This window comes from Bos grunniens, chromosome 25 (genome assembly GCF_055505025.1).
Source record: "Bos grunniens cultivar Pamir isolate PY7600 chromosome 25, Bosgru_T2T1.0, whole genome shotgun sequence".
NCBI classification, from domain to species: domain Eukaryota; kingdom Metazoa; phylum Chordata; class Mammalia; order Artiodactyla; family Bovidae; genus Bos; species Bos grunniens.
Genome location: NC_141189.1, coordinates 41,351,449 through 41,377,344, shown reverse-complemented (window position 1 = coordinate 41,377,344; position 25,896 = coordinate 41,351,449). Strand labels below are relative to the sequence as shown.

General features: G+C 60.4%; 2 protein-coding genes across 3 annotated transcripts; one reads left to right on the top strand and one right to left on the bottom strand.

Annotated features, from left to right (window-relative positions):
• Positions 1-73: 73 nt before the first annotated feature.
• On the bottom strand, positions 74-11,046 carry ZNF598 (zinc finger protein 598, E3 ubiquitin ligase). 2 transcript variants are annotated; one of them, XM_086376234.1, is made up of 13 exons: positions 10,736-11,046; positions 5,784-5,896; positions 5,131-5,260; positions 4,739-4,950; positions 4,418-4,635; positions 3,930-4,047; positions 3,143-3,342; positions 2,888-2,972; positions 1,983-2,752; positions 1,355-1,499; positions 1,106-1,256; positions 802-1,017; positions 74-586 (listed from the first exon to the last, which is right to left on the bottom strand). In XM_086376234.1, exons 1-13 carry the CDS (start codon positions 10,958-10,960, stop codon positions 317-319), a joined length of 2,853 nt encoding a protein of 950 aa, XP_086232360.1. In that variant the 5' UTR covers positions 10,961-11,046; the 3' UTR covers positions 74-316. The 2 variants fall into 2 exon arrangements, with proteins under 2 accessions (XP_086232360.1, XP_086232361.1); XM_086376235.1 differs by having other exon boundaries at positions 3,939-4,047.
• An 8,455-nt stretch (positions 11,047-19,501) lies between these two features.
• NPW (neuropeptide W) lies at positions 19,502-20,506 on the top strand. Its single transcript, XM_086376387.1, has 2 exons — positions 19,502-20,097; positions 20,323-20,506. Exons 1-2 carry the CDS (start codon positions 19,796-19,798, stop codon positions 20,405-20,407), a joined length of 387 nt encoding a protein of 128 aa, XP_086232513.1. The 5' UTR covers positions 19,502-19,795; the 3' UTR covers positions 20,408-20,506.
• The last annotated feature ends 5,390 nt before the right edge of the window (positions 20,507-25,896 follow it).

Below are 25,896 nucleotides of genomic sequence, written 5' to 3'. Positions count from 1 at the left end.
CCTGAGCTGTAGTGTCTGACCACTCTGAGTGGGGTGACCCCGGAAGGCAGAGAAGCTCAGAACACCAGCTATGTGCATTATTGCAAAATAAATTTATTTGAAGATAAACTGTCTTATAAAAGTTCAGAGGCAATTGGAGATCCCAGATTCAGCTAGTCTCATAAAAAGATTCAACTTCAAGTAGCACAATTTTGTGTCTTTTAATCCTGAACGTTCTTTAGTCACCAAACAGCCAAGTGTTTACACAACACGCTCAACATCTGACTCCAGCACCCGTGGGCCTAGCTCAGGGACCGCGGTGCTGCGGCCCTTGGGCTCAGGGGCTCCGGGAAGGGGCCACCGTGGCCACCAGCCCTGACAGCGCACACAGGTCCCGGCACCTGCCCCTTCCCTCCCCGGCGCCCTCCAGGGCCTGAGAACGTAAACCCAGAGCAGCCTGCTGCTGTGGCAGGGGTCTCTCTAGTTTCCAGGAGGCCTCCAGAGGGATCCCCCAAGAGGGTGTGCCGGCAAGTCGTGGCGGGCCTTCCCGGTGATCCCCGGAGAGCCGGCCAGCTGAGAGGCCTGAGCAGGTGGCCTCACTGTCTGCCTGGGGGTGGGGACGGGGAGAAAGGAGGCTTGTGGGTGCGGTGGCTCCTGCCTGCACTGGCGGGAGCTACATCGGAGCTATGTGAGGATCCTGGCGAGGGCCTGCAGGGAGGGGAAGTCATCGTCCCGGGCGGCGTGCAGTGCCTGGTGGCTGCCCACATCACCGTGCGCCAGCACCTGCTGGCAAGTGGGGCACACGCAGCAGTCTAGGCCCACCTGCCGGGTGCTGGCCTGCCACGCGCTCTTCCTGTTCTTCTTGGCCTTCGTGCCGGGAGGCTTCTCGCGGCCCCGGAAGTCCGTGTGGGCCAACAGCAGCTCCTGCTGCTTGGCCGTATCAGGCAGCAGCACCAGCAACTCGTTGAAGATCTTCTCGAAGTTCTCCCCCAGCAGGTCCCGGCAACTCTTATAATACTGGGCTGCAGAGATCGCGCCCTGCCGGCCAGAGCCAGACCCAGTCACCCCCAGCCCTGGCCTGGGCCCCAGTGGCCGGGCCAGCCCCCCGCACCCCTGCCTGTCTGACCTGTCTGAACTCCCCCGAGTAGCTCTTGAACTTGCTGAAGCGGGCGTCATCGCTCTGCAGGAAGTCCCTGATGGACTGGATGAGCTGCAGGTTCCTCTCTCGGAAGTTCTCAGGGACCAAGTAGGCCCGGGGCACAGGCGTTGGCCTGGGTCTGAATCGGAAGGAGGTGGAGGCTTCCGCCTTTGGGGAGGCCCAAGGTGAGGGCACTCTCCCCTGGGGGCATGGGGCCAGGGGCCCGCCCACACTTACGCTTTCGTGGTGGTCGTAGTGCTGGGGACACAGGCCGGGTGGGGGCTAGACGGAAGGCCGGAGAAGCCGGGGGGTGGCTTGCTGACAGGGGGCGCCAGGCCTGGCGGAGGCGGGGTGCCCTTTAGGAGCACCACGGCATTGAAGCCTGCGGGGCATGGGGTGCACGGGAAGGTCCCAGGATGTGACCTCGCTGGTCAGGCACAGCAGGCCCGGGTCCCCACTTCCCACACGCCGCCCCTCCCCGCAGAGCAGCCCGTCCCCACAGAGCGGGTCCGGGGCCCGCTGACAACGCCAAGGACCGGCACGCGTGTTATGCTCCTCATGGCAAACCTTGACCTGAGTTAACTGCTTTGTCCTCATCTCCAGAGGGTGCCAGAACTCCCCAACTTGCGGAAAGAAAGGTCGCAGGGGAGCTATACGGCGGACCACGGCCATGGGCTCACAGGCCTGCCACCTGCATCCAGATCTGGCTACCAGGCTCCGAGGCAGTGGGAAGGGGCTACACGGGCCTCCCTGCCCGCCTGCACCACTCTGGGCCCGTCTGCCTGCCTGTACCGCCCTGGGCCTCACTCCACTACCGCGGCCCCTTCCCAGGGCCCCGAAGCAGGCCTGGGCCCAGCACACCTACCTGGGGGTGGGGGCATCCTGGGTGGGCAGGGGCCACAGAGCGCCGGGAAGTCTTCCTGGGGCGTGGGGCAGGGGGGTGGCCCCAGGGGCCTTGGGAGCCCAGGGGGCTCCTTGGGGGTGCTCCGAACCGGGGCTGGCCCCTCTGAGTGTCCATTGACGATGACAGCGGCAGGCCCCTCAGCTCTGCCAGGGGGTGCCGTGGGGGCCAGCTCGGCCCCAGGGGGCCCCTCTTTGTCAGTGGGGGGGGGTGACGCGGCACCCGACTTCTCGGAGCCCACCTTCTTCTTCTTGCCAACCTTGGTGAAGGTGTGGGTGGTGGCCCCGGCCAGCAGGGAGGAGACGGCGACCGTCGTGGGCACGCTCCGCAGCTCCTGGGCCGTGAGGCCCGCACGGCCATCCTCTTCCACCTCCTCTGCGGGCGGCGGCCCACCCTTTTTGCCCCCCTTTCCCCCCTTGCCAGACTTCCTGGGGGGCTGGCTGCCCCCGCTGGTAGACTGGGACCCCGGGGCAGGATGCGCCACCTTCTTGCTGGCCCCACTGTTCCAGGCAGAGATGAGGCTGGTGGGGGCACTGCTGGGCTTGGAGGCAGAGGGCACCAGGGCAGGGAAGTCTTCCTCCTGAAAGGTGGTCCTGCCCCTGGCAGGCACAGGGTAAGCCAGCGCCAGCCCCACAGGGCCTGGGGCGGCTGCCACGGAGCTCGAGGACGAAGAGGAGGCACAGAGACTGGGGAAGTCTTCATCCTTGAGCTTCGAAGTGGGGGGCGGGAGAGTGCTGTGCAGAAAGTAGACAGGGCTCAGCGGCCTGTGGGCTCTGGCCTGCCCTGCCCCCCGGCCCCACGGGAGCCCTGGCATCTGCACCCATCCTCCCCAACCCTCGGTAGGAGCCCCGAGCCCCACACGCGTGTACTTTGGGAGTGTGGCTCCTGCAGCTGGGCCAGTGGTGGAAAAGGCCTCCTGGCTCACAGGACCATTGGTGGAGGCTTCCTTGGGACCTGAGAGACACAGAAGAACCCTTATCAGGGCTGAACAGTGTCGAGGGGGCAGGATCAGGCCTGACGGGGTGACCAACTGGAGGACAGTGGCTTCTCACCGACCTTGTGGTCAGGAGCCCACGTCCCGCCTGTTGGGCCAGGGTGGGCCTGCCTGCAGGGGAGCTGCTCACCTGGGCCCTCGCCCGGAGTCCGGGCTGGGCGCCGGGGGCCGCGGGCCTCCTCAGGACCCCGCAGCCCCGCCTCCTCCTTCTTGGGCCTGCCACCCTCTTCCCGGTCCTCAGTCCTGCGCGTCTCCTGCTGCTGCTGCTGCTGCTGCTGGGTGGCCACCGAGGCCCGGATGGCAGCTGCCACTTCTCGGTCCTCTTCTTCCCTGGGATGGGGAGGCCTTCAGGCTGGGCCAGGCCCAGAACTATAGCGACGCGACATAAAGGGCTGGGGAGGGGCCTCACCCCGGGAAGCCCGGACACCAGAGGCTGGCCTGCCAGCAGCCAGCGGAACAGGTGCCAGCCCGGCCTCCCCGGCTAGGCGAGAGCACCGTGGAGACAGCAGGACCACCTCCCCACCAACCTCAGGCTCTGGCACCCGGCAACACCCAGCCCAGTTCCCTGGGGCAGCGCCTGGGTACCGCAGATGCCTCGGTCCAGCTGGCCGCGGAGCAGCCCAGCCAGAGCACGTGCCTGCCACGCCAGGGCCTCCTGGCACACCTGCACTGTACCCCCAAGACCGGGGCCCCTCAGACCCCAGTCTGCAGGGTCGTGGTGTCCCAAGTTAAATGAGCGGAGAAAGGAGAACACCCGATTCAGGACACCAAGTGACCCTGTTGCCATGCCCGGGACACAGAGGCCAGAAGGCCAAGCTCCCTGACCCAGCGCCTGTCTCAGCCCAGCTGTCCACACTGCCCTGGCCTCTGGTGGAGCCAGGTGGACAGAGGTCCTGGCGGCTCGCAAATCCTCCCACCTCTTGTACCTCCAGCTTCCTCGGCGGCTTTGCTGGGCTCCGCGGCCACTGGCCCGGCCTGTGCGGCCCTGGCGGTTGTACCTGTCCAGCTCCTCGTAGTCCTCACCGCCGATGACCCCTGTGGCCAGCACACAGCCAGTCAGGCCCAGGCCGGACCCCGCAGAGGCCTCCCTCCGTACCACAGCGTGGACCCGAGGGGCAGGCACAGATGCCTCTCAGAGGTCACAGTGGCCCCAAACCCCTATGGCCTGCACACCAGGTCAAGCAGGAACTGGGTTGGGAGAGGGGCCTGGGCCTCCTGACCCAGAGAAGAGGCCCAGGGACCCCCGCACAGCAGAGCCGAGGCCCTCTGGGAGCCAAGACTCATGAAGAGCTCCTGTCAGCACGTGCTCAAGGCTGTGTCCCAAGTCCCTGCTGATGCTGAGGGGTCGGGTCAGGGCCTGGGTCTGAGGCCTGCAGGGTGCGCAGGCGGCGGGGACCCCGCTCACCCTCGCTCCGGCGCGAGTGCCGCGGTGCATAGCTGAACTGCAGGTCGATCTGGCGGTTCTGGCGGGCCTCGGCGCGGCTGCGGCTGTGGCAGGCCGTCCTGTGGGCCTTCAGGTCGATTTCCGTGCGGAAGGCATGCGTGAACTGCTCGGTGCTGCAGCGGCCCTCCTCACACAGGAAGTGCTTCTCACGGAAGTGCTCACGCAGATACGCATAGTCACTGCGGGGACCGGGCGTCAGCAGGGCCTGTGCCGGCCCACCTGGTCCAGGAGTCCCTGTGCACCCATGCCCACCTGTGGCACTCCGGGCCCCACCGCGCCCACCTGTAGTAGTCCTGGGCCCCATCCGCGTCGCAGAAGTGGCAGAAGTAGTGGTCACGACGCAGGTGCTTGAGCAGCTCGTCGTTGTCCAGGTAGCGCTCGTCACAGAACTTGCAGAGGGGGTGTCCGCGGTGTGAGGTGTCGTCGGGGTCCCCCTGCATGCGGTGCCGAGCCAGGTCCTTGCGTGAGTACCACTTCCGCTCGTGTGTGAAGATCTGCGGGAAAGGGGTGCTGGGCACGGGCGGGCTCCTAGGCCTCCCGCCCCTCCCGGGCTCCACGGCGCAGAGGGCCTGTGGTGGCCTCAGTCCCACCGAGGCCCAGCCGTCTGGTGGCCCGCGGAGTGAGGGGCAGGGCTCCGGGAGGCAGGGCTCCAGGAGGCAGCCTGGCGGGCTCACCTGCAGGTGCCTGAGGCACAGCTTGCAGCAGAACAGCTCGTGCTGCTTCCGCATGTGCTGCTCCAGGTCCCCAAAGAGGCTGAAGGGCGGCCGCTCAGGACAGCGGGGGCACTCGTGCTGCAGCAGCTGCCTGGGGAGACACCGGGCCAGCCCCCCCAGACACTCAGCGCCACCGGCCCCAGGGAGCACAAGAACCCCGCGGCTCCCGCTGCGGCCCTGCAGACACTCCGGGAGCGAGAGCCAGGAGGGCGGGCGCTCCGACCACTGTGTCAGGTGGCGCCAGGGCCTGAGCCGAACAAGGCCCCAGTCCAGGAGACGGCCCCCCACCTGGAAGATGGGGGCTACCCTCAAGACGACCGTACCCCTCATGGGGTTTTTCCTCTACAGGTGAAGAACCTGACTCGCACCAGCTCTGGTGCACCTCACAGAACCCCGGAATTCCCCCACCACACCCCCCACCTCCACTACCACCTCAGGAGGGGGCTGTGAGCAGCTCCATTCCAGGAGAGCCCGCTGACAGGAACCAGCCGCCAGGCCCTGACGTCGCATCCCTGAGGGAGGCGAGGAGCACAGGCGGGGTGAGGTGGGTCTGTCCGTCCCACCGCAAAGCGCCCGCAGACCCGCAGGACCCCAGCCGAGAAGTCCGCTCTCACCTGTAGAGGGCAAACACTCTCCCGTCCATGAAGTAGATGTCATATTTCTTCTCGTGCTGCAGCTGGTGCAGAGGGATGGTGGCAAAGGCAGGGAGTGTCTTCCCGAAGACCACCTGAAACCAGAGCCAAAGGGACCGCTGGGCAGGCTGTGGACGCCCACTGCAGGGCGCTGTTGGGCCGAGAGCAAAGGGGGCACTGAGAGCCCCTCCTGGGAGGCCCCTCTCCCCACGCCCGGCCAGACCCCTGGGGGCGGCCGGGACAGAGAGGTAGCAGCCGGCTACGCCTCCAGGGGGCAGCGACCCCACCCACCCCAGACAGACAGGCTGCCTGGGGACAGTGACAGATCAGACAGCCGGCCACCAGGGGCTCAATCACACGGGTGCTGAGCACAGGACAACAAGCCCGGGAGGAAGAAGAGACAGTCCAAGGAGCAGCCGGGGAAAGAGTGGCTGCCGCCTGCCAGACTATATCAGGCAACCGGGCATCAGGCCTGGCCGCCCTCCACGCCCCCTGAGGCTTCCGTGATGTCACGGGAGGGGGTGCCCCCCAGGACTCAGTCATGGCCCCAGCTGTTCTTGGCCAGCTTCCTGCCCATTAACTGCACAGTCTGGGGGTGCCACACGGCTGAGCTGGTGTGATGGACGTGAAAACTCTGCAGCTGGCCGCCTCTCAGGGTCTCTAGCACTCGGTAAAGCTGCTAGGCCAGACCGTGACTCGGGACAAGGTCACCCCAGCCTGGCCCCCAGGGCCCTCCTGCAGGCGCAGGTCCCCCCTGAGCTGACAAGAGCCCTGCAGGGAGGGCCCTCCCCGTCCTCCCCGTCCTCCCCGCCCCGCCCCTGCACCAAGACCAGACAGGCCCACCTCCTCGCTCAGCGGCTTTCTGATCCGCCTCTGCCCCTGGCCTGGAGCTGGCTACTCGCCTCAGCTCAGCGTCCGCGCCAGCACACCCAGGGGACATCCTCACCTTAGGAAAGGCCACATCAAGGTCACCCCTGTTATATTTAGGCCCAGCTACAGAGGATGTCTAAAACCAGAACAGCCATGAAATTGGGAGAGTGGAGGACTGGCTGGAGAGACTGAGTGGTTATGCCAGCCCCCACAGCAAGGTGGTTAAAACCGGTTCCTGGGGGCTCTGGGGGTAGGGGGCGGGGGGAGATGGGGAGCTTAGCCTCCACTTCTGAGGACATGCCCCATCATTTGGGGGCAACCAAGCCTTGCCCCTTCCTGGCCCAAAGGAAGTGTCCCAGTCCAGCCACGCCCGACCTGGAGAACCAGGGGTGGGGGGGTGACAGGCCCTGAAGACCTTCCCATCACCACGCTGGCAAGCCAGGCAGAGGGACGTTGGGGCTGTGGCCCCAGCTACACCAGCCGCACTCCTGTGGCCCGTCTTCACAGCGGAGTCTTGCTCTGCCTCCAAGGCTCACCCTATACCCTCTGCCCAGGATCTCCTGACAGGTCCCGAAGGGACGTAGGAAAGGCCCGGGCCACACTGGCCTCTTCTCGTGGAATCTGCACTCCAAGAGCAAGCCCACTCCCAGCCCTGCCTTCCCCCCACTCCCAGGGGTGCTTTTCCAGAAAAGACCCCCATTCCTGCCTGGGGACAGGTGCCCGCAGGTCCAGGGCCCCAAACTGTTAAGGACCTGCTGGTGCTGCAGAGCACAGGAGCCAACCTTCAGGACGCCACACCCCCATGACCAGCCCTCGAGGGACGCCCCAAAGCTTCCAAAGTGTCCCCGGCTGGCAGACAACAGAGAAACGATATCCCTCCCCAGAAACCCCAGTGTGGGGAGGCCCCTCTACTCAGAGTTCCACTCCGATCCACCACAGGTGGGGTCTGTCCCTGGATGTGAGCACCCTCACTGGACCGGGTGACCATCAGCTTGGGCGGGGGGGGTCTGTCCCTCCGGAACAGTCTGGTGGGACGGTCCGGGCTAGGCGCACCTGAGCCAGGCCAAAGGGGGACGCTGGGCAGGCTCAGGAAGGGACTGGAGTACAGAAGAGGCTTAGGAAGGGAACGTGGCCGTGGGCACGCAGGCTCAGGCCGTGTTCGTTTGAGAATGAGGTGAGCAGGCTGGCAGGTGGCACGGGGCAACACTGACTGCCCCTCGCACACAGCCTGGGAGCAGCACAGGGCCCCCCAGGACTGGGCCAGATGACCGGCGGGAGCATGCCTAGATGACTAGGCCAGTGTCCCCACCTCACGAGAGGGTGAGGCGAGCGGCAAGACCGGATGGCTGCACAAGGAGGAGGGTGTGGTGGCCTGAGACCGCCCCCCACCCCGGGGATGGGAGGGGTCCCAGGACAGAGGTACAGGCCAGGCCTAGACACTTGAGGATGGGCCATTCTGGGCAGCCCCTGGGTGGGCCAGGCAGTAAATGACCAAGCGGGAAAGGGTGCCCCTAGGTGGGCCCCAAAAGGATCAGGCCCCAGTGAAAGGGAGAGAGGGACAAAAGCCCTCTTGGACTCCTGGACCGGGGGGTGTCTGCCCAGGGCCTTGCTGCTCCCCACTTCCAGCGAGCAGGGAGCACTCACGGAGAGTGAGTGCAGAAGAGAATGGTGTCCACCGTGACCAGGGTGAGAGCGGCTCCCTGGGGAGGAGGGGCCGGGACAACAGGGAGCACGACCAGAGTCAGCAGGTCCGGCCTCCCTCCCAGTTCCTGCCTATGAGATGGGGCAGAGGGGCTGCACCAGGCTGTCTGCGGGGCCCCTCCTGGCTCAGACACATCCCACTTTGTACAGCAGCCCCGTCAAGCCTTTCTGACATCCCTGGGATCAGGGCCAGGTGGAAAGCAAGATGAGACTTGTCTTTTAGAAGAACGTGGCCAGTGGGAAAGACAGGACCGGGCAAGAGGGGGCAGGACCCCAGGACCTGACATCAGTCTCAGTCAGTGGCCCTGTGCTGCCACTGCCCACCAGCTAGGAACGAGCCTAGGCCTCCACCATGAGCACCTGCTGGGCAATCTTGACTCATCCAGCTCCTCATCTGAGCAGCAGTTGCAGGACTGTCCCCCGGGTCGGCCAAGGGAGGCGCCAGGTGAAGATGCAGGAATCAAGCAGATAAAGCTGCCCTGTCCCACAAAGCATCTTGGCGTGCTTTCCTTCCAATCTTTTAGAGGCTTAGTCCCATAGAGGAGGCAGAGGAGAGGCAGGCTTCAGAAGTTTCTGAGCAGGCATGGGACACAGGATGAATTCAGAGGACAGTGCAGGACTCAGCCAGGGAATAGGATGGGGGTGGGGTGGGGTGGATTCCAAGTCCAAGAATGGGAGGAAGCCAGATGAACAGAGAAGAGCATCATTTTCCCAAACTGCCCAGAACCTCCTCCTGCTGCCAAGCAACTCAGAGCAGGCCTGTTAGGAAGGCGGCTCGGCTGGGGTACCTGATGCCAAACAACACCCCAGCTGAAGCCAGTTGACAGTTCATGTCCACGCCCCCTTGCCACAGAGCACCTGAAGGGTGTGGGACCCACAGAAATGAGAGAGGCCAGATGCTAGCTATCAGAGTCGTATATAGGTGTCTGCTTACTTCCTCCCCACTCCAGTATTCTCGCCTGGAGAATCCCATGGACAGAGGAGCCTGGCAGGCTATAGTCCATGGGGTCTCACAGAGTTGGACCCAACTGAGCGACTAACACTTTACTTTCTCAATGAGACGTGCAATGCCCAGGGCTGGAGACTCCACTGCGCCTGCCTGCCTACCTGCCTGACTGCCAGGAAGCTACACGTGCTGGGAAACCTGGTCATTCAAGAATTACGTCATGTCACGAAAGCCTGGCCTGCAAGGCAGGCTCTAGCGTAGCTGGGAGGAGCCTTCTGACCAAGACACAGGCAGATCCAATTTCACCGACTGCTCCTGCACCCTAGACCTCTCCCAGATCGAGTCTGTCGAGCTCCACCCCATCACAGACTGACAGCATCTCCCAGTGTCTTCTTCAGGTAGGATACAGGATATGTGCCCACAGAGCTCATGGGATTACAGCATTTGCTTGGCTCCCTTAACATAAAAGTCTACTTAAAAAAATGAAAAAGGGATGTCGTTTCTGCATCACTTGTAGGAAGAAGAAAGTTAGATTCCCTGACAGGTATCACCAGCCCAAGCTTTCCATTCACATACCAGGAGAGTTTCACAACTCTGGAAGCAAACAAATTTCAAAGCACAGCAAACCCAGGGAGTTCCAGCTAAGTGCCCCCAGCCAGCAGCTGGCATTGCGAGGAGGGTGGGGGGTGGGGGATGATGCCCTCTGACCTCACTGGGACTTCCAAGTCTGAACAGTCAGAAACTCCCGCCCCTCCACTCTGGAGCCGAGCCCCCGCAGCTGAAACTGGCAAGGAGGATGAAAGCTTCTAACACTTTTATCCCCATCCACCAGGCACCCTGAGGAGACCTCAGTGGTTTCGCTTTCCCCTTGGGTGGCAGGTCTGAGTACAACAGTCACTTAATAGATGAAAACGCCAGTCTCAGGAGTTCCCTCAGCGTCGCCCAGAGAGACCCAGACACACGGCTAAGCTGGAAACGCCCAGACTGACCCTCTGCTCCCGGGACAGGTCGCCTCTGAAGGTCCCCACTTTCCCCGCTGCCTTCACCGGGATGGAAAACCCTGAGAAATAAATCCCCAAAGCCGAGCGAGTCGGGGAGCGCCGGCTCTGACCGTGCCCCTTCCGGCGGCCTGGCAAGAGTCCTAGGGATCAGCAGGAAAGCCCGCAGGCTCTGGGCCCACAGGGACCTCGACCACCGCCTGCCTCCCGCGCCCAGACGGCCAACAGCTGGACCAACGATGGGGATCCCTCCTCCGACAGGCGGCCGCGCCGGGCCTCCCGTTCGGAAACCGGCGCCACCAGGCCTGCGGCCGGACACCAGGAAGGCAAAGTCCCCTTCCGGCTGCCGGGTGCCCCGTCGTCCCGCCGGGCCGCGCCCGCCCGGGAGTCCCGACACGCGGCCAGCCGGCGCGGCTCACCTGGCGCAGCTCCTCGCGGCACACGGCGCAGTACCGCTGCTCGCACAGCACCCGCATCTTGGTGGAGCAGCGGTAGCACACCGGGTGGTCGCAGCGCCCCAGCGCCGTGGCCTCCAGGTCCCCGCAGCACAGTACGCAACACCCGCCGCCCCGCTCGGGTGCCGCCGCCGCCGCCTCCTGGGACGCGAGCCGCCCCTCCGGGACCGCCGCCGCAGCCGCCGCCATGGTCCGGCCTCCGGCCCGCTCCCGGCCGGCGCGGCACCGCACCGCACGGCCTGGCTCCCGGCGGGCCCGCCCCTTCCGGGGGCGACGTCACCGCCCCGCCCAGCAACGGGCCCGCCCGGCGGAAGTGCGTGCGCGACTTCCGCCTCAGCGAGGTGCGGGCTAGAGCGGCGACTTCGCCCGGGGCGCTCTAGGTGGAGGCGACCGCTTTGGAGGCCCGCCGCCGTCCCCGCGCCAGGCTGCGAACATCCGGCTTCTCTCCGCCTAGGCCTCTGTCCTGGGCCCGCCCTCTCTTCTGGGAGCAATGTATGACCCAAATATTGATGGATCATACTGTTGTAGCCACGCGTTCCGGGAAACAAATTTACTCAGAAGGACAATGCAGATAGTGAAGTGCAGTTTATTACACCGGAAGGCCCAAGGCAGAGTCTCCTCTTAGCCAAGGACCCGGACCAGCATTTGTGAAAATCTTTATATCCCATATGTTCTTGTCTGAACCCACCACTCCAAATTCCTTGAGACTTATATAAACAAAGGAAGGGTAAATATAATCCCAATAACCCCATCATTCACGTGTTATGTGCTCAAGCAGTTAAACAATTGGCCAATAATCAATAAGCCCAAGGTTACACTCCAATAGCTAAGGAAAAATTTATGGCCTGTCCAGAGGGGGTCTTATCCTTCTGTTGTCGTTTCCACAGGCACTAAACACAGAGTTCAGAGTCCATTGGAGAGGTGGCCGAGCATGATCAGCATGAACAGGCCTAAGATGGAGTCCAGGCCCTATGAATTCTCTCTTCAATACTTAATACTAAAATGCTATTCATGGTTCCTCTGAAATTCAAGTTTAACCGACAGCCCTATATTTTTATTTGCTAAATACTGTGACCTTACTAGGAACCCAAATCTCTCTCCAACCCAGATCTTATGTTGTATTTGGGACAAACAGGGGCCTGGTCATCGGGCACACGTGTGCGCACACACAAACACAATCCCTATCGGAAAAGACAACATATGGTGACATCTGTCTCTGAGCCAGGGGTGGACATCCCCAGTCCCACTAGAAAAGGCAGGTAGAGAACGTGACCTCTTCATGGGCAAGTTGACCTCACCCAGCTGAGCCTGGGGGCTTGAGGCAGAGAAATAGCAGGACGGGTTTGCTGATTGAGGGTAGTGAATCCAGGGGCTTTGGGACTCTGCAGTATGTTTTGGGCCTCCTCAGGCACACTCGGGACCTCTCTTCTGCTGTTAAGGGAGGTTGGTTCAGATCTGAACCCTTCCAGAAAAGAGGCAGTGTGTTGTGGGAGGATGAGCTTGGACTGTAGAAGCAGAAATGGGCTGGAAACTCCAACTACGTATTTGCTGGTGACCTTGGTCAACTTGTTGAGCCTTTAGCTTCCTTGTTTGCAAAACAAGGATCATCATACCAATTAAACCTGGTGGATTGGCCATGGGCAGGTGTCATCTCACCCTCAAAAAATCCCACTAAAAGGACAGCAAAGGAATAAAAGACTTTCCATGAGCACAAAGAAGAAGAAGGGACCAGCAATGAGTGAAAGACGCAAGCAAATTGTGAAATGACAGAGAGCAGGTGGAGGGTGACTGCTTTTCATTTTACAAAGCATCCTTAAGACCTTTGGGGGAACTCCACAGAGCAGTTCACTGCAGGTGGGGTTGAAAAAGGAGTGCATGGAAGTTGGTGCATTGACTGGGCACCTGGGGTCTTCCCTGTATCCATCCAGTCCTCCTCCCACTCACTGTTGGTGGGAAACTGGAGGATTGTTCACTGAGGAAATGCACCACCTCAGAAAGAAGATCTTTATACCCCATTAGAGACTGAAAGGCTCCTGGTGCCCAGCTGCCCTGCAATGAAGCTCACCTCTCAGCAAGCCACGCCCCTTTGAAAGGAGCCAGCTTGTCAGGATCTGACTGGCAGCCAGCGATCTGCAGACTCAGGAGGAAAGCCTGCGGTGTGAGATACAGGGACAAAAACAAGCAAACCCAGAAAGCAGAAGGAAACTTTGGGGGGGGGGAATATGTATATATATATATATATATATATATATAAACCTTTAGAGTCCTTTGAACAGCAAGGAGATCAAACTAGTCAATTCTAAAGGAAATCAAACCTGAATGCTCATTGGAAAGATTAATGCTGAAGCTGAAGCACCAGTACTTTGGCCACCTGAAGCGTGGCCAATTTGAAAGTGTCAGTTCTTTGGTGCTCAGCCTTTTTTTTTTTTTTTGGTTTCCTATTGCTGCTGTAAAAAATTACCACAAACATAGTGACTTCAAACAATGCATATTTATTATATTACAGTTCTGGAATTCAGGAATTCAAAATGAATCTCATTGGGATAAAACCAAGGTGCAGGCGGGCTGCATTCCTGTTTCCTTGACTGTTCCAGCATCCGGTGGGCTGCCTGCTTTCCATGCTCCTGGCCCTTCCTCCTTCCACAAATAGCATCATTCCAGCCTGTTTTCATTGTCACCTCTCCTTCTCTGACTGCCTCTCTCCTCCACACTGAGGAACCCTTGAGATTACATTGGACTCACCTGTATAATTCAGGATGCTTTGCTTCTATTGGGTTGGTCAAAAAGTTCGTTCAAGTTTTTCTGTAACATCTTATGGGGAAAACCCACAGAAACTTTTTTGCCAACCCAATATGAAGTTCAGTTGACTAGCATCCTCAATTTTATCTGCAACTTGAATTCTGCTTTACCATGTAAATAGTCACAGCCTCCAGGCATTAGGGCACAGACATCTTTGGGGAAGGGCTCTTTTGCTGCCTACACAGTCACAGATGCTGCTCCCCATCCTTCGGGGCCCAGGACAGCCTCACAAATGCCAACTATGCTGAGGTTGAGAAAATGCTGATGAATTCCGCTGGGGACTTCTGTCTAGGAGTAAAGGGAGCCCCCTGGTGGTGGTGGTTTAGTCACTCAGTTGTGGACTGTAGTCCCCATGGACTGTAGTCCACCAGGCTCCTTTGCCCGTGGGATTTCCCAGGCAAGAATACTAGTGTGGGTTGCCATCTCCTTCTCCAGGGGATCTTCCTGACCCAGGGATTGAACCCGGGTGTACTGCATTGCAGGCGAATTCTTTACCAACTGATTCATTAGGGAAGCCTGAAAGGAGTGCCCTAGGGCACTAAAATCCTTTCTACCTTGATCTGGTCTCTGGGCACATAGATGTAGGCATATGTAACAAATGCAGTTAAGATGTGCATACTTTACTCAAAGCATCAGATCAGATCAGTCGCTCAGTCGTGTCCGACTCTGCGACCCCATGAATTGCAGCATGCCAGGCCTCCCTGTCCAACACCAACTCCCGGAGTTCACTGAGACTCACATCCATCGAGTCAGTGATGCCATCCAGCCATCTCATCCTCTGTCGTGCCCTTCTCCTCCTGCCCCCAATCCCTCCCAGCATCAGAGTCTTTTCCAATGAGTCAACTCTTCGCACGAGGTGGCCAAAGTACTGGAGTTTCAGCTTTAGCATCATTCCTTCCAAAGAAATCCCAGGGCTGATCTCCTTCAGAATGGACTGGTTGGATCTCCTTGCAGTCCAAGGGACTCTCAAGAGTCTTCTCCAACACCACAGTTCAAAAGCATCAATTCTTCGGCACTCAGCCTTCTTCACAGTCCAACTCTCACATCCATACATGACCACAGGAAAAACCATAGCCTTGACTAGACGGACCTTTGTTGGCAAAGTACCGTCTCTGCTTTTGAATATGCTACCTCCTTAAAAAGACCACCCTTTGGTCCGGAGTTAAGAATCTGCCTGCCAATGCAGGGTGTGGGGGACACAGCTTCGACCTTTGGCCTAGGAAGATTCCACATGCCCCGGGGCAACTAAGCCCAGATGCCATGACTACGAAGCCCATGCACCTAGAGCCTGTGCTCCACAACCAGAAGCCGGTGCACTGCAATGAAGAGTAGCCCCCAACTGCTGCAAGTGGAGAAAGCCATGAAGACCCAGCACAGCCAGAACAGAAAAGACCACCCAGGGACTGCCCTGGTGGTTCAGTGGTTAAGACTCCATGCTTCCACTGCATGGGATGTGGGTTCAATTCCTGGTGGGGGAACTAAGCTCCCATATGATATGTGGCATGGCCAAAAAAAAAGACCACTTGTTTTTAGAATAGCAATTGTTCGTGATTTCAAAATATGGAGGCAAATACTAGGAGAAATAGCTGAAAGAGTTGGAAGTCATTGCCCCTGGAGGGCAGGATGCTGATGTGACGGGGTGGAAGAGAGGCCACTTACTGTGCCCCTTATACTAGCATTTGACTTAAAATGTATGGTGGTGCTAGTGCTAAAGCGCCTGCCAATGCAGGTAGATGTAAGAGACCCGAGTTCAATCCCTGAGTGTGGAAGATCCCTTGGAGAAGGAAATGGCAACCCACTCGAGTATTCTTGCCTGGAGAAACCCATGGACAGAGAGGCCTGGCAGGCTGCAGTCCATAAGGTTGCACAGAGTCAGACACGACTGAAGAGACTTAGCACGCGTGCCCATGTACAATCTTAATAAAACATGCCTTTTCCTTCTCCAAGGGATCTTCCCGACCCAGGGATGGAACCCAGGTCTCCTGCATTACAAGCAGATGCTTTACCCTCTGAGCCACCAGGGAAGACTTAATAAAACATAATCATTTTAAATGATGAAATGGAGAGGTTTTCTTATTTGCTGTGTCATTTGGATGGGGTTCCTGTTGGGGGAGGAGGCAGGTGCTGTGCCTGGAAGGGGGAGTATGAAGCAGACATGATCCCAGCCCCCTGGAGGGCTTGGTCCAATGTCAGGGGAGGTGATGTGCAAATAGCATCCATGGTCATCCAGCTTCTAGAAGGGTCTGTGTGTGGATGGAAGGTGCAGTGAGCCCCAGAAAGACCAGGCAGCTCTCATGGATCATTAGGGCCACTACCTCCTCTGGCAACACACTTTTGGCTCCAGACTTCTGGGGGCTGGGGGTCTGGCGGAGCCCTTTGTCCCTGGGCCCCTGGGCTCAGTGCTGGGCAGGGCACAGAGACCTTCATCCTGAGCACCCCAAACTGGGAGCCCCCAGGGACCATGAAGCTATTCGGTGCTCTTCTTCCTCCCCCGCCCTGGGCTCCATCCCTGCCTGCCTTTCGCACACCTCCACCTGACAGGCAGCCACCGACTCTATCCCAACTGGCCCTCCACCTCTCACCTGCACGTGGACATTTTTCCTTCCCTCTAGTTCACAGTCATAAGCCAGCCGGAAGGATCGCTGGTATTTAAACTTCAGACACTGAACATTCCGTTGTGCACGGGTTTTTTTTTTTTTTTGGTCAGGTCAATATGGCATTTTCAGATTTATCCACTCTGCTAACTGTAGCTGTCTTAAATTTTCTAACTGCGCAGAAACCTCCATTACCGCATCGACCACGATTGATCAGCTTTCACATCGATGACGTTCTGCCTGCAGACGCTTCCTGCCCACTGCCCGCAGTCCCCTGCCTCCTCTCAGCAGGGAGTGGGCGGCAGTGCCAGGGGACCCTTGCGTCGTGCTGCGCTGCCCGCCAACCGCACACTCCAGGCAGCTCTTGAGGCCAAGGGGCCCCAGGAGAGAGAGGCAGTGGTGGGTGGAAGGGGCAGCTTTCCACTCGGCCCACCAGTCCCTGTGCTCCTCCAGGCCCCTCCAGGCACGCAGGCGGCTCCCTCTGTACCCCCGCCCTGCCTGGTCCCTGCGCCATCACCCCTCCGTCAAAGCATCTTCTCTGACAGGTTCGGGGACTAGGCAGCTGCTGGCACAGCAACAGTAACAGATGTTAGCCTCACCATTTACCTTCCCTGGTGACTCAGACGGTAAAGTGTCTGCCTGCAATACAGGAGACCTGGGTTCGATCCCTGGGTCAGGAAGATCCCCTGGAGAGGAAAATGGCAACCCACTCCAGTACTCTTGCCTGGAAAATCCCATGGATGGAAGAGCCTGATAGGCTACAGTCCGTGGGGTCGCAAAGAGTCGGACACAACTGAGCGACTTTAGTGGTTACTGCATGCCAGATACCGTGTCGAGACCCAGCCTGGATTTTTAAAAAAAATTTTGGCCATGCCACATGGCATTCAGGATCTTACTTCGCAGACCAGGGATCAAACCCATGCCCCCTGCAGAGTCTCAATCACTGGACGGCCAGGGAAGTCCCATTGGCCTGGATGTTTAGTGCTCACAGCAAGCTGGTCAGGAGGCTACCATTACTGTTTACCAATGAGGAAACTGAGGCAGGAGTGCCTCCCCCCACACCCACCAGCGTCCAGCTTGGGGCACTGAGCTCCAGGGAACGTTTCTCAGCTGCTCCACAGGGCCTTTTTGGGGCGAGCCGACGGCTTCCAGATCCCAGGGGATCACCAGACCTTTCTGCCCCTCCTGCCTCAAAACCAGGGGCCTTCCTTGGCACCTCTGAGCCCCTCTGGGCCTCTCCCAACGTGCAGGTCTGAGAGGAAGGACAGATCCAGACTGTGCCCCCCTCCTGCCCCGGATTCGCCCCTCCTTCTTGCTGAAGAGACAGGCAGAGGGAGAGGGGAGGCTTCCATTAAGCACTGTAGCTGGGGTCCTCAAACTGGAACTCTCAGGCTGGGGGTCTAGGTTGGACCCCACTCTGTCCCCAGTGCTTACCCAGGTGACTGGAGCAAGTTAATTTCCCCCAGGCCTTAGTTTCCTCTTTGGTAGATGGAATCAATAATTGTCCCACCTTGTGGCATTGTTTGGGAATCTCCCAGGTGGTGTCAGTGGTAAAGAACCCTCCTGCCAATGCAGGAGATGTAAGAGATGCAGGTTCAATCCCTGGGTCAGGAAGATCCCCTGGAGGAGGGCACGGCAACCCACTCCAGTATTCTTTTCTGGAGAATCCCATGGACAGAGGAGCCTGGCAGGCTATAGTCCATAGGGTGGCAAAGAGTTGGACACGACTGAAGCAACTTACCACGCATACACGTGGCATTGTTTGGAGATCAGAATATGATAATTCAGGATCCCTGGTGTCTGGAACTTAGAAGGTACCCCGTGAGTGGTGTGGTTGCTGGTGGGGTGTGGGGGGATGAGGTCTGATTATTTTGACGGCTGAATCCTCCCTGGCTTAGGGCTCAGGCAAGAATGGGTCAGGCCCTGACATCTTGAAAGAGGCTATTAACCCCAGGCAGGCAGAGAGGGATACTCCAGTAGAGTATTCAGATAGGGACTATTTAAGCAGGATCCTGAAAGATGAGTAGGAGTTTGGTCATAGATTGAAAAGGCCAGGGTGTCCGTCCCAGGCACAGAAGCACAGAAATGGGCCAACTCGTGGGTTGTTGGGTAAAGCAAAAGAATTGAGACTGGTCTGGCAAGAAAACATGATTTTAGGGGATCACAGACAAAGAGGAGGGCTTCCCTAATAGCTCAGTTGGTAAAGAATTCACCTGCAATGCAAGAGACCCAGGTTCGATTTCTGGGTTGGGAAGATCCACTGGAGAAGGGATAGGCTACCCACTCCAGTATTGTCGGGCTTCCCTTGTGGCTGAGCTGGTAAAGAATTCGCCTGCAATATGGGAGACTTGGGTTGGATCCCTGGGTTGGGAAGATCCCCTGGAGAAGGAAAAGGCTACCCAGTCCAGTATTCTGGTCTGGAGAATTCCATGGACTATATAGTCCATGGGCTTGCAAAGAGTCAGACAGACTGAGTGACTCTCACGTTCAGTCAAAGAGGAGGCGGGACGTCTGCAGAGCCTTATCTTGCCCAGGGCAGGGGCTGGGGGTAAGAGGGACTGACTCTTTATTCTGGGAGCCTAATCCTAACCACTGTCTCCTAACTAAACTTGTGGCTGCAAGCATCCACCACCTAGCAGCAGCTGGGAAGTAGGTTGGTGGGGAGAAGCTAGGGGTTAGGGAGCAGAGAAGAGGGTGTGGGCACAGACTTGAACTGTGTTAGGTGAGGGCTTCCTAGGTGGCTCTGGTAGTAAAAAGCCTGCCTGCCAATGCAGGAGACATAAGGGACACAGTTTCGATCCTTGGGTCAGGAAGTTCCCCTGGAAGACAGCATGGCAATCCACTCCAGTATTCTCGCCTGGAGAATCCCCATGGATGGAGGAGCCTGGTGGGCTATGGTGCATGGGGTCTCAAAGAGTTGCACACACCTGAGCACACACAGGTGAGGATAAGGAACAGCTGTCAGGGGAGGAGGCAGGCAGAGGGGTCTTGGTGGCGCAGAGGGCCCCCACCAGTCAGCTCTCCTGCTTTGCCCCCTGGGGCGCTGCTGGCCCCCCAGTCTGATCTGCGTGTGCCCCACCTTCCTGTCCCCATCCCTGCGCCTGGCAGCTCCTCTCCTTGGGGACAGAGGAAAAGGGGCGCGAGACAGGGGAGGAGGGGAGCCCCCAGACCGGGGAGGAGATGAATTCCAGGAAAAAACCCACTCAGCCAGGGTGCTTCAGGAGCCCACGTCCTGCGGCGCGGCCTGGGCTCCTCTTCTCCCTTCATCCCGCCCCCTCCCTTTAGGGAGCCAGGCAGGTACCGCGGGGGTGAGCAGGGGCGGGGCCGCCGAGCAGTTATAGCCAGACCCGCGGGGCCCAACTCCCCGCCTGCAGCTCCCGCACTCCGGCTTCTCCACGCGGCGCGCGCAGACCCGACGGAGCCAGTGCCTGGTCCGCGCCTCCGGGCGGACGTCGACGTGAGCACCCTGGCGCGGGGCACAGGGGTGCGGGGCCCGGGGCGGGGGGCCACCGCCAGCCGCCGGCTGCTCGCCCTGCTGTGGCTGCTGCTGCTACCGCCGTCCGCCGGCGCCTGGTACAAGCACGTGGCGAGCCCCCGCTACCACACGGTGGGCCGCGCGGCAGGCCTGCTCATGGGGCTGCGCCGCTCGCCCTACATGTGGCGCCGCGCGGCCGGGCCCCTCACCTGGGACACCTTGGGCCTGGGCGCGCTGCCCCAGGGGCCTTCTGCCAGAAGCACCCTCTCTCCGGGGCCCGCGGCCCTCGATGCTCTGCTGCTTCCCTCCGGAGCTCAGAGACCGTGGGAGGCGCGACGCAGAAGCTCCGGGGCCGGGCTCCGGGTCAGTGCGCCTCGCAACCTGCGCGCCCCGGAGTCCGCGCGCCAACCCGAGTGGCGGCCGGGCGCCTACTCCTGGATCTTGGCGGAGCAGGCCAGGTACGCGGGGAGAGGAAGGGGACAGGACGCCAGCAGACGGGGGGGGGTCTCGGGAGATCTGAGCCGTGCTGTCTGCCTGCCCGTAGGGCACCCAACGACCTTTCTATCCCCGACTCCGGGGAAGGCTCTCCTGGAGCAGTGTCTACGCTTCCAGCCCGGGGAGTCGGGGGAGCGGTAGTGGAGAGCGCACGGCCCTCTCCCCACGGGCCTCTCTGTTCTTTCTAGAGCCTTCGGAGAGTCTCCGGCTCAGCCACGGTCTGCGCAGGGAACCGCCTTCGCCAGCCCCCGCCTCGCCCCTAAGCAGTCCTGATAGCCGCCCCTGCTAGCGCCCCCGCGCCTGACCCAGACCGAGTGTCTTCGGCCAACAGGCCGGCGGTCTGTTCAATAAAACTCGCCTAGTTGCCGCGCCCCCGCGTGTGACCCCTTTCCTCCGAGTTGTGTACTTTGTCATCTGGCTCCGAGGCGCAAACTGCCGCGCCCACGCCCTGGCAAATGTCAGGAGCCCTCCCGCCCGCCGGCCTGCCGGGGGACGCGTTCCCACCACCCCCCGACCCCAAGCCTCCTCCCGCCCCACCCCTGCTCCGCCCTCTCTGCTCCAATCCAGCCGAGATCTGCTTGTCCTTGCGGGGCAGAAGCGGGGCACAGAGGCAGAGACACTGCTGGGGGCTGGGTCCCCTTCTCCCTTTTCTGCCATTGCTGCCCCTCCTTGTAGGGGGTGGGGTCATCAAACCAGGGTCCCCAGGGAGGGGAGGGGTATCTCACGGTGGGGGTGGGGGTGTCCGGCTGCCACATCAACGTGTGCAGGAGAAGGAGAGCAGCAGCCCCCACCTCAGCCTCCCAGGAGCCCCACAGGGAGTCTCCTCACTGTGCCCGCTGGCCAGCCTGGGGAGAACGTCTTCCCCAAGGGAGCAGTACCTTAAGACCTGGCAGCCCATCCTCCACCTCCCAGCGTTCATTTGAAACCTGGATCTCTTTGGAACCCCTCCCTCCCCTCAGCCAAAGGCTGCCAGAGAGGAAGTGGGGACCCCTTGGCCCCCTTGCCACGGCCATGCTCTCTTCCTAGGAAGGAAGGACCTCCACCTGACACCCCCTTGCATCCTCAGAGGCCCCTCAACTGCTGACCCCCTTCTGCATTTCCAGTTATTGTCCCCAGTCCCCCGTATAAATGTGTTCTGCCATCTTGCAAGGGCCTCCCTCCATCTGGGTCCCTTGCCAGTGGTCCCCTCACTCCACCCTTCTGCTCCCCCTTCAACCCTCTTCAATATGAGCCTGGAGTCCCACAACTGTCCTCGACCTTGGAGTGCTTGGTCACTGTGCCAATGCTGTCTGGCTGCCCTTGGAATCCTTGCTTGGCTGTGTGGCAAGGCAGACCTTGGGGCACCCAGCAAGGACAGGAGGAAGGGTGGCCTCTGGTCTGTCTAGCTCTTGGCTTTGGAAGGCCCACGTGGAGCCAGCCCCCATGCTATCCCCTCTACCCTGGCCTTAGGAAGCACCTTCTGGGGGTATCTCCCCAACTGGCAAAAGCCTCTCATCTCCTGGGTGCACCTTTCTCCCACATGGCCTGCTAGTGTAGTACTCTGTTTGATTCCACCCTTCCAATTCTTATGGCTCCCTGAGTCCGCTCAGTTTCTTTTTTTCCATCTAGGATCTGCACTGGGGGAAGTCGCAGACCACTCAGGTCAACCTACTCCCCCACCCCCCCAAAGTTCTTGTCCCTGCTCCTCACTGAACATGGGTGTCCTGAGCTTGTTACCTCCAGCGCAGTACACCTTAAGGGCTCCCACCACTCATGAAACGGAATTCCTACTCTGAGGCCGGGCCCTGTTCTCCTCTCATTCCTCTCCCCCCCACCCCCCCACACAGTCTGCAGGAACTCCTGGAAGATTTCAGAGCAGCCCTGTGGCCCCCTCTGCCTGAGCACTCCAGGGCCCCAGGCCAGGTTATATGCCTCTCCTGGGGGCTGCCCCAGCCCTGCACGTCCCCTCGCTAAGGTACACAAATCTGCTTCCCTGGGTCTCAGCGATGCCTCCCTGGTGCTCACCAGGGCCTGACGCCAAGTGGCCTGTGAATGTTTGGGTCACTCAGTGAGGGGCTAGATTTCATGTTGCCTGGAGAAGACGCCCAAGCAGAGCCCATGGGGAGCTCGGCAGAGGCCCGCCTTCTCTGTCTACCAGGGCGGCCATATGCTCCAGCAGTGCTCACAGAGCTAGGGCGCGGGCCTCACCCGAATCTCCCATCCGGCAAGGCTGGAGCCGTCAGAGCCAGAAGGGTGGGACCTTGGGCAGCTCCCTGGACGCTGCAATCCTACACAGGGCCGGCAGGAGGCGCTGTGCGGCTGCTCTCCTGGGCTGCAGGCGCGGTCCGAGCCTCCGGCGATGGGCGGGGCTGGGGCGGGGGATGGGCGGGGCTGGGGCGGATGGTGGGCGGGAAGAGAACCGGGTAGGCGAGGCAGGCCTCCGGGGCGTCCCCCGCCGAGGGTTTTGGACGCCTCGGACCTCATCGGTCCTCCGACCTCTCGGTTCTCTCCTTCTCCGCCCCGGACCTCCTGTTCTCATCTCTTCCCGTTGCGCTGGTCCCTCCGGCTCCCCTCTGGGGCTCTGAAGAGAGGCCTGGCGAAGGCTGAAGGAAGGGGTTGTGAGCGAGGCCTGGTCATCCCGCGAGGCCCTTAATGCCCATTAGGGAGGCCGCGCCGGCCCGAGAAGCTCAGGCCCATTAGCCGGGCGTCAGACTAATGACGGCCCCCACCCCCCACATACCCCCAGCCCTCCCCTCTGGCAGTGACAAGGCCTCTGCCCACAGGCACGCCCCAGAGTCTCTGCCCCATCTCCGCAGGGAGGTAGGTTCAGAGGTCAGAGGGAACCCCTTCCCCCGAAACAGGAGCACAGGACAGTCCCAGCCCAGGTCGATCAGGGGAGAGAGGGACTGGAAGGTCTGACGTACCTCCTGTCCCTCTGTCGCACCCCAGCGTGCCTAGATGGCACAAGTGGGTGAGTGCACCAGCGTGAGGGGGTGGGCATGACCCAGACCTCTGCTCAGCTGCACCTGACTGCCTGCCCGCCCCTCCGGCTCAGCACCCCAGCCCCAGCCCCAGCCCGGCCCCAGCGACACAGCTTCCAGCCCAAACACCTCAGGGCACGCTTCCAGGCCACCTCCCAGGCTTCTCCCTTTCCCTGGCGGCCTGGCCTCTCTCGTCTCACACTCCCGCAGAGAGAGGCTAAAGGAAGAGGCCTGGGAGAGTTCCAGAGAGCTGCTCAGAACCATTTTCACCTTCCCTGTCCCTCTCACTCCTTCCTGCTCCCCCTTCTGAGTTGGTCCCTGCAGGTAGTGTGTGTGTGTGTGTGTGTACGTACACACACACACACACACACGCGTGCATGCTCAGTCATGTCCAGCTTTTGGCGAAACCAAGGAATGTAGCCTGTCAGGCTCTTCTGTCCATGGGATTTCCCAAGGAAGAATACTGGAGTGGGTTGCCATTTCCTTCCCCAGGGAATCTTCCCAACCCAGGGATCCAACATAAGTCTCTTGTGTCTCCTGCATTGGCAGGCGGATCCTTTACCACTAGAGCCACCCGGGAAGCCCCTGCAGGTAGTAGCTGCTGCATTTATTCTGAAGCTGCTACCCACTCACTTTGCTGCCAGTTCTGATGTCGGCTTTGTTACTCTGTTAACCTTTCTTGGTACTTCCTTGGCTTTTCTTTAGCTTTGGGGCCGGCTTTGTGATTCTGGGAGGCAGTGTTCCTGGCCCCTGGCTGTGAGCACATCCCCTGCTTATTCCACCCTCCAGGGGTGCTCTGTCCCCATCCATCTTCACTCACAGGCTGAGTCCTAGGCTGCAGGTTGATCAGAGAGCGTCTGCTCTATAGAAGAGGAAGAGGTCTCCAAGCATCCTGACCCAAGGGACCAGGAAGTCCTACCTTCCCTACCCCTTGGTCTGGGGGGTCTCCAATCCAGCCACCTCCCTCGACTATGGTATGGCCTCAGAGCATACCTGGCAGGTCCTGGGTTGCTATAGGGTGGGGTGGTATATCGTGGACCCCCACTGTCCATACTCATCCTCACAGACTCCAGGCACCGTGGTACCTACCAGGTTGGGTCCAGGGAGGCCAGTCAAAGGCCAGACAGGCAGACTGTGGACAAACAGATGGACAGATGGAGGTGGCTAGTCAGGCAGGAGCTTACAGCAGCATAAGCGAGGAACTCAGAGGTGGGGGTGGGGGAGCAGCCTTGCTGTTGCAGCCTAAGTGGCTTTTAGGGGCAGCAGCTCGGGTGTGGACACCCAAGGGGCTGTGGCCCAGGAGGCTGCCTAGCGGCGGGCCGTGCTTAGCCAAGGTGAGGAGCCCAGGCTGAAGGCACTGGTGAGGGAAGAAGGAGCGGCAAGGACTGGGCCTGAGCGAGCCTGCTTGTGCCCTCATGGAGAACTGTCTGGGTTGGTTGTGCCTGACACCTGGGGACCAGGTAGGTTCAGGGGGCCGAGCAGGGCTGGAAGGGGCAGGTTGAGGGTGAGCCTGCAGCTCAGCTGGCTTCCTGTATGGGTGACTGAGAAAACTGAAGACTGTGGGCTTGGAATTGCACCCCCCATCCCCGAACCCTGCATGGGTCTCTTCCTTCTCCAGACCTGTTTCCTGTAAAATGGCCTGAGCCCTCGAGGGTTGTTCCGGGTAGCATGTACTCAGAGAGACACATGAAGAATAAGCAGTTGTCCATAGGTTGGGAGAAGGGGGCATTCATTCTGGGGGAGGTGGAGGGAGGGGAGGGGAGGACGGGCTCGGGGACAGGAGGGTCTAGCTGGCACCCAAGCCATCAGCGCATTTCATCCCAGGTCTAGAGGAAGGGGGCAAAGACCCTTTCCTTCCAGCCAGACAAGTGCATGTCATTCCTTCACCCTTTGCAGTCACCCACCGGGCCTGGGGTGGGCAGGGACAGGAGTGAGGGTCCTGGTAGAGGGAGGGGCTGGTAGGGGGAATGTTTACTGGTCCAGCACAGCACAGATGGGCACGGACACTCCTGGGGAGGGCCAGGAAGTCACTCAGCCTGGCCTCCAGGATATAGGGAGGGGCCGCTGCCTGGTCAGTTTCAATCCCCTCTTTTTGCCTCCAGGACCATCCTGGCACTTGGTGATGGGTACGGGAGGGATCCTGATAGAGGAACAGGGCATGGGAGAAGGGAGGGGGCTTCCCGAGGAGGGTGGGCAGAGCCATGGCCCTTGTTCTTACCCTGTGGCCCCTGGGTGGGGGTCCTTCAGCCTAAGGACCGTTTATCTGGCCCTTCTCCCACCTCCAGGGCCTGCCTCCATTCTTGTGCTGTTCATTTAGTAGGTGCGTGGTACTAGTGGTAAAGAACCCACCCGCCAATGCAGCAGACATGAGATACGGGTTCGATCCCTGGGTCGGGAAGATCCCCTGGAGAAGGAAATGGCAATTCACTCCAGTATTCTTGCCTGGGGAATCCCATGGACAGAGAAGCCTGGCGGACTACAGTCCACGGGGTCGCAGAGTTGGACACGACTGAAGCAACTCAGCATTCGCCCAGTGTTACTGGCATAGGAAGCAAAGGCACTGGTGCTAAGGAGGCTGCCCAGAATGGGGGCTAGACATAGGGGTCGTGGTGATTCGGGGGGTGCCCTGGCCCTGCAGTCTCCCTCCCGGACTCCCTGGGCTGGCGGGGCCCGAGGCAGGGGAATGGCCAGGGTAGCTTGGACCCGGGGCGGGGGCGGCAGGGCGGAGGGGGCGGAGAAGGGGCGGGCGCGGGGGCGGTGCCGCAGCCAGAGCCCGAGCCCGAACCGGAGGCGACGGGAGCC